Source organism: Netta rufina, assembly GCF_964035555.1.
Source record: "Netta rufina genome assembly, chromosome: 3".
NCBI lineage: Eukaryota > Metazoa > Chordata > Aves > Anseriformes > Anatidae > Netta > Netta rufina.
Genome location: NC_140125.1, coordinates 115755453 through 115769803, shown reverse-complemented (window position 1 = coordinate 115769803; position 14351 = coordinate 115755453). Strand labels below are relative to the sequence as shown.

The window sequence follows — 14351 nt, the reverse complement described above, 5'->3', positions numbered from 1 at the left end:
ACATAGTTTTTCACGAGGCACTAAGTTTCACTTCGAATTTCAGCCTTTAGAGAGTCTCAAAATATTCCTCTGCTCTTAACCAAACTAAAAAAAATCTGGCAATTTTTGTTAATAATTCAAAACTTTCTATTTTTAAATGAAGTATGAGTAAAGCTTGATCTGAATGTTTCAGTTCATCTTCTTACACAAATTAAAATGTAATTAGTTTAAGAGTTATTGTGAAAATTTTATACAATTCAAAAATATATTTTTTTGAGATTTCCCCCCTTTTTTTTGTTTGTTTGTTTTGTTTTTGGTTTTGTTTTGTTTGTTTGTTTTTGTGTGTGTGTGGGGGGGGGAAGGGAGGTCTGGTTGTTTTTGGGTTTTTTTTGGAGGAGGAAGAGGGAATGGGGATGTTCATTAAGAGAACTCCTGGAGTGACTGACTGGTGGTGATTGTTTTGAATTAATGACAGCATATGTTTCTTTGGTTTTATGTAAACGCCTAATAATTTTGTGGTATATTTATCAATAGGCATGGTGTAAGGGCCTAAATAAATAGATTGTTCCAAATTAGCTGATGGTTCAAATTAACTTACTTCCAAATGCTAAATCATTTTCTTAAATCCTGAACTTTAACATTTTCTTTTTCATCCCTAACATTAGAAAATTAAAAGAAAAAGTCAATAAAAGAGAAGCATTTGCAGAATAAAACATTGCCTTGGGATAATAGTCTTTTTATGATTCGACTTCTCAGCTATATGGTGGAGATAATGCTCATAGAATTCTATGAAGATAAATTTCCCCATGTTTACAAAAATTGAGAAACAATAACAAACAGCAGCATAGAGTATTTTGCATAGTTAAATAAATAGCAAGTGTCACACAATCATCAGCATTTGGCTAATAAAATATTCACACTGGCATAGACTTTGTTCAGTGTTGTGAATGATGTCCCCTTAAATAAATAATAATAATAAATACACCAGTGCTTTTGTTCCAAGCCTTTCAATTCAGACAATGAATTTTTCGGGTCTTGCTTGTGCAGTTTTGATGTTTTATTTTTTATTTTCTCCCTGACCTACTGCAAACTTTACAACTGTGAAACAAGCCTTGAAAGGTGATTCATTCAGCCTTCACTTGCACTCTATCATGCTCAGAGATCAAGGCAGTGGCAGAACTGAGGTAGGAGTTTTGGATATTGAAATCCTGTTCTTTTTCTGGTGGGGAAGCCTGAGCTAGTCAAGAGGCAGCAGGCAGCCAAATGCAGGCTGTGAGGCTGAGAGAGGTCTCTTATCAGCTATTTTGGGCTTCTTAATGAGAAAGTTACTCTCTCTTTCTAAAAATCCATGCAGATTACACACAGCAGTCACTGTTTTTTTCTGAGGGAAACATTTTTAACTCTATGTGTGACTCACTTATTCTCTGAATTTCATGATTTGATTTCTATCTGGAGCTCCATATCTTGCAATTCTCAAATTAGAAAGACTTTTCTAAAAAGAATAAAAGTCTGACCACAGAATTGGACCCCGTGGTATAAGTGCCACAATCTGAATGTGAAATGTCCATGTGCACACTTTTGTTAAAGAAGTCAGAATACATATTTGAGTGCTGCTATTTCTTGTTCTCTGATTACAGTCTCATACAAATCTGATTTTTTCTCAGTTACTTCAGGTAATTGTGGATGTTCTCTAGTCACATGCCAAGGAGAGCACAACAGCATACCTGTAGGACAGTGTACTTCAATTTCAATTAATTTACTTTTACTTTTTCAATTAATTTACTTTTACTCACAGATATTCATGAATACACTTCTTAAATAAATTCCTCATACAAGTTTCCAGATTAGGATTTTTCATGGAAAATGGATGAACTAAATCGTTTTACTCATTCTTATAATTAATAAAATGGGTGCGTTAATGAATTAGTGGCCTCCCTTTCAAAAACCTGATCAGTGTCTTGTACAAAATGCATCCTGTAGCTCTTAATCTCCCAGTTAGGACAGCATCTCAGTGTTTTAGAAAGTGCGTTCTAGCTCAAAAGTCAAAACTGCCATGAACTCATGGCAGAACCCAGCCTGCTTAGCAGCAGCCAAGCTCTCTCCAGATCCACGCCAGCCCATTTTCATTTTCAAAAACCTTTTGAGTTGATTTGCACGGTTCCTTCTGAAAGTGGAAGGCTTTAAGATATATTGCTACAAAAGTAATATATGGAGTCTAACTTGGATTTCTAATCCTGAGAGCACATCAATAAAAGGCTATTTCAGAAGCAGTGTCCTGTTCTGCAAGTCCATTTTTCTGCTTTCCTTTCAGAGGAGGGTGCTGACCATCTGCACCAGATTCAATACTAAGTTAGGCGAGCTGTTTGTAGGGTGAGGTCCTACAGCTGTTGAAGTTAAATAAAGTTTCGCTGTGGACCCTGTAGAACCAGGATTTCATTTATGGATTGTAAGACCAAAGTCAGTCTTCTGAAGTGGATTGCTATAGGGCACAACAAATAATTATGCATATAGCACAAATACCGTGTCTTGAATTTATTGATTTTATGCATGTATATTCTGCTATTGTGTTGGAAGTTAGAGTATTGTTTAATGTAATTTCTCAAGAAACAGTTTTTCAATTATAATATCTTGGGAGGGATGGTGACATCCCCAAGAATGGCAGACACTGTGACAACTGGCTGTTCCACTGCAAATAAATAAATACCTCTTCTTACTGATAGTGAGGCAAAAGACAGAATTATGGTATTTACAAATTAGCTAAGAGGACTGAAATGAATATGTACTGCCCACGTTGCCTGAAATTTAGTCCTTTAGTCAATCAGTTATTTAAGTTTCTTCTACTCAAACTTGTCCTTAGTTGTCTTATGCACCTACTTTTAGTGTGGACCTCCAGAGGATTATTCAGGAGGGCATTTTGCAGTACCTGTCAGCAGGCCTGATACACAAAGAATTACAGAGATGTGCCTTGCAGAATAATGAAATTTTTCACAGGTATTGTTTATCAATATGTACCCTGAGTTTGCTGTGCTTTCCTTTCTTTCCAACATAAGGGTGTGAGACCTCAGCTCTTGAGGACTTCTTCATTTTTCATTTAACATTAGCAAATTCTGTAATCTATTTTTGGAAGCATATTGATACCAGCTAGTAACAGGACAGAAATTTCTGATGCATGTTTTTAAAATGAAGCTTGTTTTCTTACTTCTATTCAATGATTAAAACCAGTGGAGTGCCTGTCCCTGGCTTTTCCTGAATTTACCTACTGTTCAGCTTCATTAGCTTTACTAGATGCATTGCTTAACAGGTCATGGCTGGAATAATTCTGGACGTACTGGGGGTGAGTGACCAGGCAGAATATGCCTGGAAATTCAGTTTCACTGAGGCTAATTCTGTGTAGGGTCAATCTTCCACTGGTGAACTTCAGGTTGAAGCAGCCCCTTGTACTGTTCCATTCAGACCAGTAGGAGCAGGACTGGATCCTCCAAGGAAGAAGAAGAATCTTCTTCACCCAGCATCGTGAGCAAGTGCGCACGGTATGTTGTGCATGTGCCACTCCAAGCCAGCCTTCATCCAAGACCACAAACAGCCTTTAAGCAAAAAAAACCCTCCATGAATTACTGCCAACAAGACCAAACAAAACATCAGTGTAGTGTGGGGAGGATTTCAGTAGCATGGAAGAAGTGTAGATTCAGGGAATCATGTTGTCAGGCAGCTCTTGAGTTGTTCAGGGCTACATTACCGATTCTGGATGCAAGTGGCTGTACCTAAATTGAGTTCAAAACCAACCTATCTGCAAATAATGATGGTGGAAATATCATGAGGGTGAGAGTTACAAAAGGATTTTTGAGGTGGGACATAATGGCAAGACATTTGCATAGAATCCAATTTAAATATTACCTTAGTACACCTTTTAAATAGAGTTTTTAATCTGTCTACCCTTTTATTTATCCATCTATCCATATCTCTAGTGGTAGCCTTAAAAGAAATATTTTTTGAAGTTTCTCCCAGTTTACAATGTTTTGCTTTTGCTTAAAAATATAACCTATAAATGTTGTATTATTTTTAAACTGATTGTGATTTTGACTGTAAGTTTGAAATAAAACGCAAAACTCATTATACAAAAGGACCTACATTGCTGTTTGTATCTCCCAGACTATGAGGTGATGCCTACTTTGATGACTGACAGCTTTACTCGTGAGCTGCTAAAGCTGGTTATATTAACCTCACATATTGATACAGAGTTAGGATAAGTGTTCAGAAGAATGCTATCCAGAAGACATACAAATATCCTAATATTAACCTGACATAAGGCTTTTGGTGTACAGCCAGATGAAAACCACAGAAAGGTGTTACAGTGTCCTCAATCAGGAAAGTAAGGGAATATAAGCCTTTTTAATATATTAATAAATTCCACATAACTTTTTAAGTTTGATAGCATATTTTATCCAAAAATATTTTACAGGTTTTGGAAAGCACTGGTAGAAGATAGCCGTAAATTTAACGTGTAGTTTTACAAAATTCATGATGTCGTTTATAATAGCAGAAAAAAAAAAAAAATCTTCCTGTAGAAATCAAAGGTATCTCAAGAACTGGAAATGTTTTGTTTACAGGTTCCAGCTCCAAATTTCAGACCAGCAGTAATAAATTTAGAAAAGGAATTTGGATATGATACGGAGCTGGTTCAAATAAAGACAGTATGTGAGGATTTTGCTTATGTTCAAAGGCAAAGTGTTAGAGCAGTGGTGACTTCCTATCAGGAGACCAGTATTATTTATTCCTTAAGCAATGAGATCATGACTACTGGGAATTAATCCATTCATTTTGTTACTGCCTGCGCATTTCCATTTGCTTTCTTTCTTTAAAATCTCCTTAAAATTTGTACATAATCTTAAATTGTCTTGCCAGCTCCCTTCCTCCTACTTATCTGCTTTGTTAGCTTACATTTTTAAATACTTGGAGGAAGATGGAGGGAGTTAATGAACGCCCAGGATACAAAGACGCTTTTGTGGAACCAAATTTCCTGAGTCATTCTTTAGTCTTGGCTTTTGTGTTGCCCTATTGGTGATGATATCCTTTGATCATCACTCTCAAAGTAGGATTCCTCTTGCATTTTGGACGATGTTTGTAATTTGGACATGTAGACCTAAGCCAATGTCCACAGAACTCCACTGCTGTTGTCCACTGTGGATGAACTGCAGACAAATTCACAGAAGTGGTTAGTCTGACCTATTTTGAACATCTAGTTTAGGAAAAAGTTGGTCTCTGAAAGCATCTTAATATCTTTTTGATTATAAATATACTTTAGATGACTAATTAGCACACTGTAGATGTCTAACTTTGTCAAGTGAATCCCATCCTTTGTCCATAGACAGTAAATATCCATTTTTCTATCATGAAAAAGTATATTTTGATATATATTTATTATCATCCACAGCTTGCTTTTATTGCGGTTAAAGTAATAGCACCCTAGCATCTCTGTAACAGTTCTTAAGATTTTAAAGGTTCTTAAGATCTTAAACTCTGTTTATTTGGGAGGGAGGAGAGCATTAGTAATGTATAAAAAAATAAAAAAGAACTTTTATTACTAGTTATAACTGTACAAATACATTAAAATGGAAATCACACAGAATCACAGAATCACAGAATTTCTAGGTTGGAAGAGACCTCAAGATCATTGAGTCCAACCTCTGACCTTCATGGTCTACCTGAAAAAGACCTCATGTTTTCTTCTAGTAATGAAGATATGAGGAACTTTGTACTAAATTCAGGAACTCTCAAAATGGTATTGCATCAAAGGCCTCAGACTTGTTACGCAGACTTGTTCAGATTAATGGTTACTGAGAATGCATGGTATGTTCTATAAGAGGTGGGTAAAAATGATAAAAATCTCCTGTATGTCTGTGTTTTATAGCCAAACCATGTATTGCATTACAAAAGCTATTGATCTTTCCCCAAGTGACATTTTTATTTTCTGTATAAAACTCTGAGTAAGCTTAAACTTTGAAAATGCTTACTCTTAAAATGCCTCCTTTTCTTTGCTTACCATTTCAAGTCATCCTTAGAAGAGTAAATACATTTTTCCTTTATGTAACAGAAATCTTCAGATAGTGATAACTTCAGATAATTTCAAGATACAGAGAATAAAAATGTTTTCGTTATATTATGCAAGCTTTTCAATATTGAGCTACTTTGTGCTTTGTTTCACAGATTATAATTATTTTAGTTTAGACATTTTTTGACCTGCAGCATGTGAGCTGTTATTCTCCAGTCTAAATGAAAAAAAAAAATTAAAAGAAATCACATGCAGAGGGTAATCTATGTATGCTTCATGGCAACTTACAATTGAAAGCAGTGGCATCTCTTCTAGTAATATCAGCCACTGCAGGGCAATTTTGTTTTTCTTTCTAGACTAGTCACTCCTTTGAAACCATGATAGGTGCACAGTGAGAAGGTCTTCAGCAAAAGAAATCAGGAAATCATGCCACAATATGAATAAGCAAATAGCCTGAGAAGCCAACATCTTAATTGTTGCCAGCCCAGGGACACCCAGCTATGCTGTGTGTGCTATTCAAATGTTCCAGTTTAGCAGCTACCCAGCACATTTCCTTCAAACACTGAATAGTCGGTAAGCCAGTTAACATTTGGCCTCTTCTTCCCAAAAGATGTCAAGTGTGACAGCTTTGAAATGGAATCCAAATAAGATTCTTTTCATCCTGCATGGCAGGTGACAGTATTCAGCTCTTTACCTTTTCTTTCTATTCCTAAAGTTTAGTCTTTTTTAGTTCTTCATGCTGCAAGAAAGATATAATGCAACACATTTTTGGAAGACTATGCATACATCTAATGTGCCAGGTCCTATCTACTGCATCCTTCAGCATGTTCCAAGGAAAGCATGCAAAGTATTTTAACTCTGCTGTACAACACATAATTCAGCTTCTTAACTGCTGTAAGTGACTAATACTACTGTAAAGGGAGTGAAAACTCTCTCTCTCTATATATATATATTTAATATATTTTGATGAACCAGTGGGACTGTGCCATTCATGTCATTTATTGTTTCAAGCTGAGATTGCTTCTAGGAAGCATGGACATAAGGTTTCAGTGTTTCATCATGTAGGAAAGACTTAGCAAACTTGTTTTTATACTGATGAAAGAGGACTTCACCTTTGTTGGAATGACTTCTCTTTCAAATAAGACAATTTAGACAATTTCTTATTTAAAGTGTCTGAAATTATAGTTGAAAAAAAAAAAAAAAAAAGACTATAAAAAATTGCAAGTGGGTATTCTACAGATTTAAAAGGAAGCATTACATAGAGATTATTGAGTTTTCACAGTCTTTCTGTGTCTTGCCCGAAGTTGAATGCTATTTCCTTTAAACTATTCTGCCCCAGAGTAACTGTGTGTTTGCAGTAATATGCACAATCTTTCTGCTCCCATTTTATCCCATGCTATTGATTCAATTTGAGTTTATCAAATATACCTTAGAAACGTGGAGATAAGAGAACATTAAATTCTTCTAAAGCAGGGATGATATAAGAGAAGATAATTACAGTTTGTAATCTTGAGAAATGAAGAAGAAAGATGACCTGTTCTCTTCTGCTTTGCTTTGAAGATCATATACCTATCCTATCTATCTATTCATTTTTTCTGCATTTGCTGGTTAATTGTAGACTATTCTAAAACTGGTAGGACTGATGGAAAGGCTGTGAAGTCCTGTGAACTGTGAGTTTGCATGCCATAATATGTTTTGTTTTTTGGAGTGTATTGGGAAGAAAATATAGTCCAGATATTTATGTGAAAAGCTGTTTTTACTTGACTGATTCAACATCAGGCTGAATATGAGGCACAGTATGTTATCATCAAAGCTAAAACAAAATGCACAATGAGCAACAGTAGAAGAAATGTGCTTGTCAGACTGAAGGAAGTAGTTGTTCCCTTCTGCTTGATGCTGTTGAGGCTAAATCTGGAACGCTGTGTCCCATCTGGCACCCTTCAAACCCACAGAAATCCTGAGAAACTGGAAAGGTTGAGCTGAAAACTAGTGAGAGGTGGTAAGGGCCTTGGAGCGCATGTCCTGTGAGAAGACGCTGAGCTTACTTAGTCTTACTTAGCCTAAGAAGAGGGGCCTGAAAGTGGTTAGGTAACAGCCTACAACAGCTGAAGGACAGTTACGAAGATGGTAGAACCAAAACATTTCCATGTGTAAAATTTCAAAACTTTGTCATATTTAGAGAAGTTCAGTCCATTTGATTACACGCATATGGTTAAATTATTTCATTGTTATCTGGCAGTACCCAACTAGTAATTTGTGACTGGCAAAGGCACAAATGATTGCAGAATTTAAACCACATTTCATAAAAAGTTAACATTTAAAATAATTTGAAGAAGATATATCTTAATATGTGAAATATTTAAATCAAAATTAGATGTATTTCAACAAATGTAGTAAAATTATGCAAGAAATTCTAGAACTGCAAATTCTAGTTTATATTATGTGAGAAGTGTCTTGTGCTATGCAGAAGATCAGATTAGATGATCCTGGGGGTTCTTTCTGTCTTGAAAAGTATAGCTGAATTAATTCTGAGGCAAAGCAGATCTCTGTTCTGATCATGCTGGATGAGGATTGAAGTTATTGTGACATTTTTTCTTAAAGGATATAAAATAAATTTAGATTTAATGTCTTGATAGAATAGATTGCTGTTTCAGATAAGTAAAAATTTTCAGCCAGATCCAGAAAATGTAGTAGAGATGCCAGAAGAATGCATAGAAGAGGAATAGAAAAATACTTAAGTAACAGTTTCCATCCTGGTGATTAAGAGTCAAAATACAATAGAAATGAGTGGCTGGGTAGAGATGAAAAGAAAGAAGGAATATCCAAGTATGTTCCTGCACAGTTAGTCATTCAGTTCACTGCTAAATTGAATGTGTTGTCCACCACCACCATCTCATAATTGATGGATTGGAGTGCCATAAAAGAATGACCTAACAGAGAAGAAGAAACTGTGGTTTTGAAGTACTGATTTTTTTTTTTTCTGATACAAGAAAGTGTTAAAAAAAAAATCCTGTTGTACAACCAGTCTTCAAATACTCTCATTAACAGCCCTGTTCTTTTCCAGTAAACCAGGTTAAAGAACTCTGCAATTTTGATTTTATCAGATGTAAAAGAGCTTGGGAATTCACAGCAAAATTTGTGTGTGTGTGTTTTGTTTGTTTTTTTGTTTGTAATGCAAACACGCCTTCTACTTCACCTTCTGTGTGCATGATGATTTGAGATGTGTGGGCTCCCTGCAGTACGGTCTCAGTGGCATCAGCCCCTCCTGATAGCACTTTGAATCCTTAGTTATAGTTCTGCTCTTACCAGGTTTAATGTTTTATTTTATGTTTGGAAGATAGTTATATTCCTTTCCTCGATGTGTAAGACAATATGCCTTCACTGTTTAATAGACTTGATTAAACTGTCTGCTTCTGAAAAGGATAATCATTCTCTTTAATCTACCTACCACTTCCTGCCCCTAATATGTGAAGGATTTAATCTCTTCTAGAGACCAGATCCTTACCTTGTGAAAATGAACTCTGCTCTCTTGAAGTAAACAAAACTTGGGCATGTGCTCATTCTTTAACATGTACTCCAGTGCTGCTTCAAGCATGATTCAGTTACAGCATAGTAATACACAGAAGAGGCTGTACGTAATCTTAACTTTTTTGAAATACAGGCTTTTCATTTACACTTTAATACAGTAGATAACATTTTAAAACATTTTTCTTAAACTCTATTTGTTGTTTCTTCTCAATTAGGTGTTTAGTAGCATGAAAAACTAAGCATAGATTAACAGTGAAAGAAACCAAGACATACACATTTAACACTTAGTTATTATAATATATTATTTACCACTTATGTATTGAATGTCTGTATGGGAAGGGGTACTTCAATATTCTTCTCTGTCTGGTGCACCTTTAATGTGATGTAATTTATTAATTCCAATGATGATAATGCTCCCATCTTAAAAGCACACAGTTTTGGTTCTGCTCAGTGCAGGATACATTGGCCTCAGTCTAGGAGAATGTTTTATTTTTCTGGTCATCTGTAAACATGTAGGCAGACTGCTCATGTGCTTTAGTCTAAATTGTGCATCTCGATGTTTAAATGGGTAAGGTCAAGAGCGCTCGGCACCTTTCCTAACAACCCCATTGCACTGTCTTAGGTGAGAAGTGTGCAAGCAGATCTTTAAAATGAGAATTGACACGCTCCTCTGGGAAGCGTAATGCGCAAGGCTAATAAGCAATCTGTGGTTTATATTTCTGCATCTGAAACTGTTCAATGCATGTTTAATTTGAGGGGTGGGGGTTAGTTGAAGGTTATGGCAGGGGTGCTGTGCTGTGCTGCTATAATTTCTGTTGTGAATGCAGTTCTTGCTGGAATAAGGTACATCATGTACTTCTACTCTTTTGTCAGAGAGCAGAAAGACAAACACGAATGATGGACTCAGTCCAGTATGCAGAATTTTGTGAAAGTCGGCAATTGAGTTTTTGTAAGTATTATAACGTCTGTATTGTAATAAGATGTTAAATTATTATTTCATGTAATAGAGAACACAGCAGAACCTCATACTCTTTGAAAGCACTTTTGTTTCATCCACAATAACAAAACTTTAAATTCTTTGTCCTCATAGCTCCTGGGACCGGTTAATTTAGCATAGTTTTTAGGCTGTTTGGCAGAGTATTTTATTTGACTAGTTACCAGGCTTTCTGTGTGCTCAAATACTGTGCTGGTGGGGACTGCTGCAAAGATAGAACTTGTAAAGAGTTAATGGATTAAAACACCCGTACTTGCCTGAAGTCTGTCATGGTGTTGTTACAGTCAGCACATTAATAAAGTTTCATGGTTGCAGGTTCTTAGGAATGCATCTAAAATTAGGGAAGAGCAGCAAGTTTTGCTTTTATTTTTGTATCCGCAGAGACACAAAGAACTTACTAAAGAGTCTTTTTCTATTTTAAGCTGTAAGCTCCTGCTGTGGAATTTATTCAACATTAGCCAAATTCATCAGTATACGCCATTCCAACACTAATAACATGATGACAGAATTAGGGCTTTACTAGCACTGAAAACCAACTTACTAGAAGTACTTGTGGGCCACAACTATAATGAGCTGTAAATTAATGGGCTTGATCATGTAGCAAAACATCATTACAGAAGCGGTTAAGTGATGACTAAGGTTTTAGGTCAAATGTCAGAGAAAGTGAGGTGAGGGAGCCAGTAAAAGTCATGACAAAACAGCACATGATCCTACAATGCAGACTAGAACACAATGGTGTCTTTAAATGAGAGACCTTATCTTGTTCTTCCTAGCAGGACACTTAAATTCGAAGAAAGAGTGAGTCATTTATGGCAAATAAATGACACATTCGAAATACTGTTCTGTGTCAGCAAATGTTAGAAAACATGTTTTGTAAGCATTTCTTTTCCTAATTCAGTATGTTTTGTAAGCTTAGTTATAATTTGGCATCATACATCTGTGAGCCATTAGATCAATGATAGCTCAGATTAGGGTGACTTCAGCAAATGAGAAGTTTGTGATAGAGTCGTTTTTAAAACCTGAACATTGTCATCTAGAGACAGAACAAATACAAATCTTAAATTTGCAAAATCACATCAAACGTTGCTGACCAGTGGACTGTGATCTATAAAAACACCCTTGATAGTGTTTTCGTAGTGCTTTTAAATAACTGTGTCTATACAATTCTTTTTCACTGACATTTAATGTCATTAATTCATGATAATTACAGTGCTTAGAAAATAGTAGAAAAAGAGACTCACTCACAAATTTAATTACATAATTTGAACTCAACTAGATAGCACATTCTAAAGGCCATGCAGAACATTCGTTCAAAACTAACACAAAGATGATTTATGCTTATTTTCTCATTATTCTATTAAAAGTTTAATTTATCAATAAAAAAAATATTGTCTAAAGTAACAAATCCTTTTTATTGTTATATAAACCCATGAGAACTGGATCACAAATCCGGGACTCCAAGAGATCTGTTCTCACAATATATATTCCTAATTACAGCACCACATATTTCTGTGTGGTTTTAAAGACAGGCAAAAGGAAAGGTCCATCAAAGGATCAAGCACCATAGGATCTCATTTCCTCCTAAAAAATAATTATTATTGACATTTGGTTTTCTGCTTTTTATTCTTCAATGAAGGCTTCCTTTAAAGAAACTGTTTCAAATGGTTCTCCCAGCTTGTATTTACTACATTTTGTTTGTCCTGTCTTCACAAACAGCTCTCATTAAGACCACTGTATAACTGGTTTCTTTCTGTGATCAGCTTGTCTGCCCCTGCCTTAAGTAAGATCATCCTTTTTTTTTGGTTCTTCTGTGAATTTCCATGATGGTTTTTCTGTTCCATTTTCACATCTCTTGTTCTTCCTTTTACTCTCTCAGCAAGTCTCTCATGTTTCTTTGTTCCATATTTTTCTCTGTACTTTCTCCTAAGTGATCTCATCCATTAGCAGTGTGAAGTTCTTGTCTGAATGCTGATCATTTGCAGATCTACATCTATCCTTATGTCTTTATATCCAACACACATTTTAAAAACACTCCTCTACAAATCATTTTGGCTGGCTTGTCAGCACCTAATCCCTACACTGTTAACACAGAACTTCCCAGTTCTTCTTCTGTCCTTCTTTATTTGTCTTTGCTGTTGTTAACTCAATTATATAATTTTATCTGGGTTCCAAGCCTCAGATTTGTGTTCTAGTGCCTTTTTCTGTCATTCATCAAAAATGTGACGCAATCCTATTTACCATTCAGTACATTCAAGATCAGATTTGTCCTATCTACTGTCCTCTGATGTAGACTCTTCCTTGTTCTGAAATCTCTTGTGTGATCAATCATCTCTATTTTTCTCTTTCCTCCATGCTGCTCATGGGTTTCCAAGATGTTATGTATGAAATAATCAACTTTCCTCGGTACTTCCATTTTGAATTCCTTCCCTGGCCGATCAAACTGCATTAACACTCCATGTTTAACATTGGCAGTATTTTCTGTGACCGGAAAAATGCTTTATTTTGCCTCCCTGTTGCTAACATTTTCTTTTTCCCTTATGATTTGAACTGACAGCAAAAAAAGCATCCAAGTTTCGTGACTGGTTGGATTGTAGCAGTATGGAAATAAAGCCAAATGCAGTTGCAATGGAGATTTTGGCGTATTTAGCATATGAGACTGTGGCACAGGTAAGGAAGTATACCCTACAGGTTAAACTCTAGTTAAAACAGTATGAATTGGTAACTCTTGGACATACTTCAAACTCAGGTGACTGTGTTGTAGGCACCTTTGGAAGCAAATAGTCACTACTTCAGCTAACGAAGTTAATAGAATTCCTATCTGTCTTTCAATTTACTATATGACAGATGAGTGCTATACCATATTCATCCATCTGATGCGCAAACAGAAATGTTTTCTAATGCTTACAGAAGGGAGCAGAGTCCAGCACGAACTTTATTCAAGTCCAAACTGAAACCACATACTTTGCTATGTGACCTTTGGCAGTGCGCTGAGGTTCATTAAACCCTATTGCACAATTGGATTAAAAAGCAGGATTTCCTGGAAAACAAAATGTTACCTTAGTGCCAAGCCAAGCCCTCTTGGGTAGATAAATTACTCCATATATTTACAAAAGTGGAAAAGGACAGTTCCTTAGGCTAAAATATCTCTGTAATCTTGTTTTCTACTGAGAAATACTAAGAATAATGTGCCTCAACCCACAACTCCTACCTCTCTTCTTTGTTATAGTTGCATTCATAGTGAGTACCACGTCAGTAAGCCTACCTATTTAATATTAGCTCTTTTTCCTCCTGCAGTTGGTAGACATGGCCCTTCTGGTTAAACAGGACATGGTTTCTAAGGCTGGTGACCCCTTCAGTCATGCCATATCTGCCACCTTCATACAGTATCACAACTCAACTGAGGTAAATGTTGATTTCTCATGTATGTATATACATGTTATTATTATTGCGGGGGTGAGAGAATAAATGCATTTTGTATTTTAGTATTACGTGTGTTTGGTAGTCTGTTGCATTCAGTGTAGGTTATCTTGAAATCTAGTTTTGGTATGGTCTTCTATTATGGAGTTTACTAACATTGAAGTTACAGATGTAATAGGAAAGACATTAAATTATAGCTCCAAAAATTAAATTCTTAGCAGCATCTTTACATTTAAATGTAACTTCTTTCCTTGGGTGGAAATTCCTTCTCTCTCTGTTGCAGATTGGGACATTAAAGTTCACACCCATACTTGTCAGCAGTAGGTGACAAGTACAACAGGTGACAGTACAATAGGTGCTGTATGGCATGCATTGCTGCGATAT

General features: G+C 35.8%; 1 protein-coding gene across 2 annotated transcripts in view; it reads left to right on the top strand.

Annotated features, from left to right (window-relative positions):
• SUPT3H (SPT3 homolog, SAGA and STAGA complex component) overlaps positions 1 to 14351 on the top strand; it is a 277597-nt gene that overhangs the window by 203108 nt on the left and 60138 nt on the right. For both annotated transcript variants that reach the window (XM_084284666.1, XM_084284667.1), the window contains exons 7-9: positions 10430 to 10505; positions 13105 to 13217; positions 13845 to 13952. In XM_084284666.1, coding sequence (XP_084140792.1) covers positions 10430 to 10505; positions 13105 to 13217; positions 13845 to 13952 — 297 coding nt within the window. The remainder of the gene's footprint in view (positions 1 to 10429; positions 10506 to 13104; positions 13218 to 13844; positions 13953 to 14351) is intronic.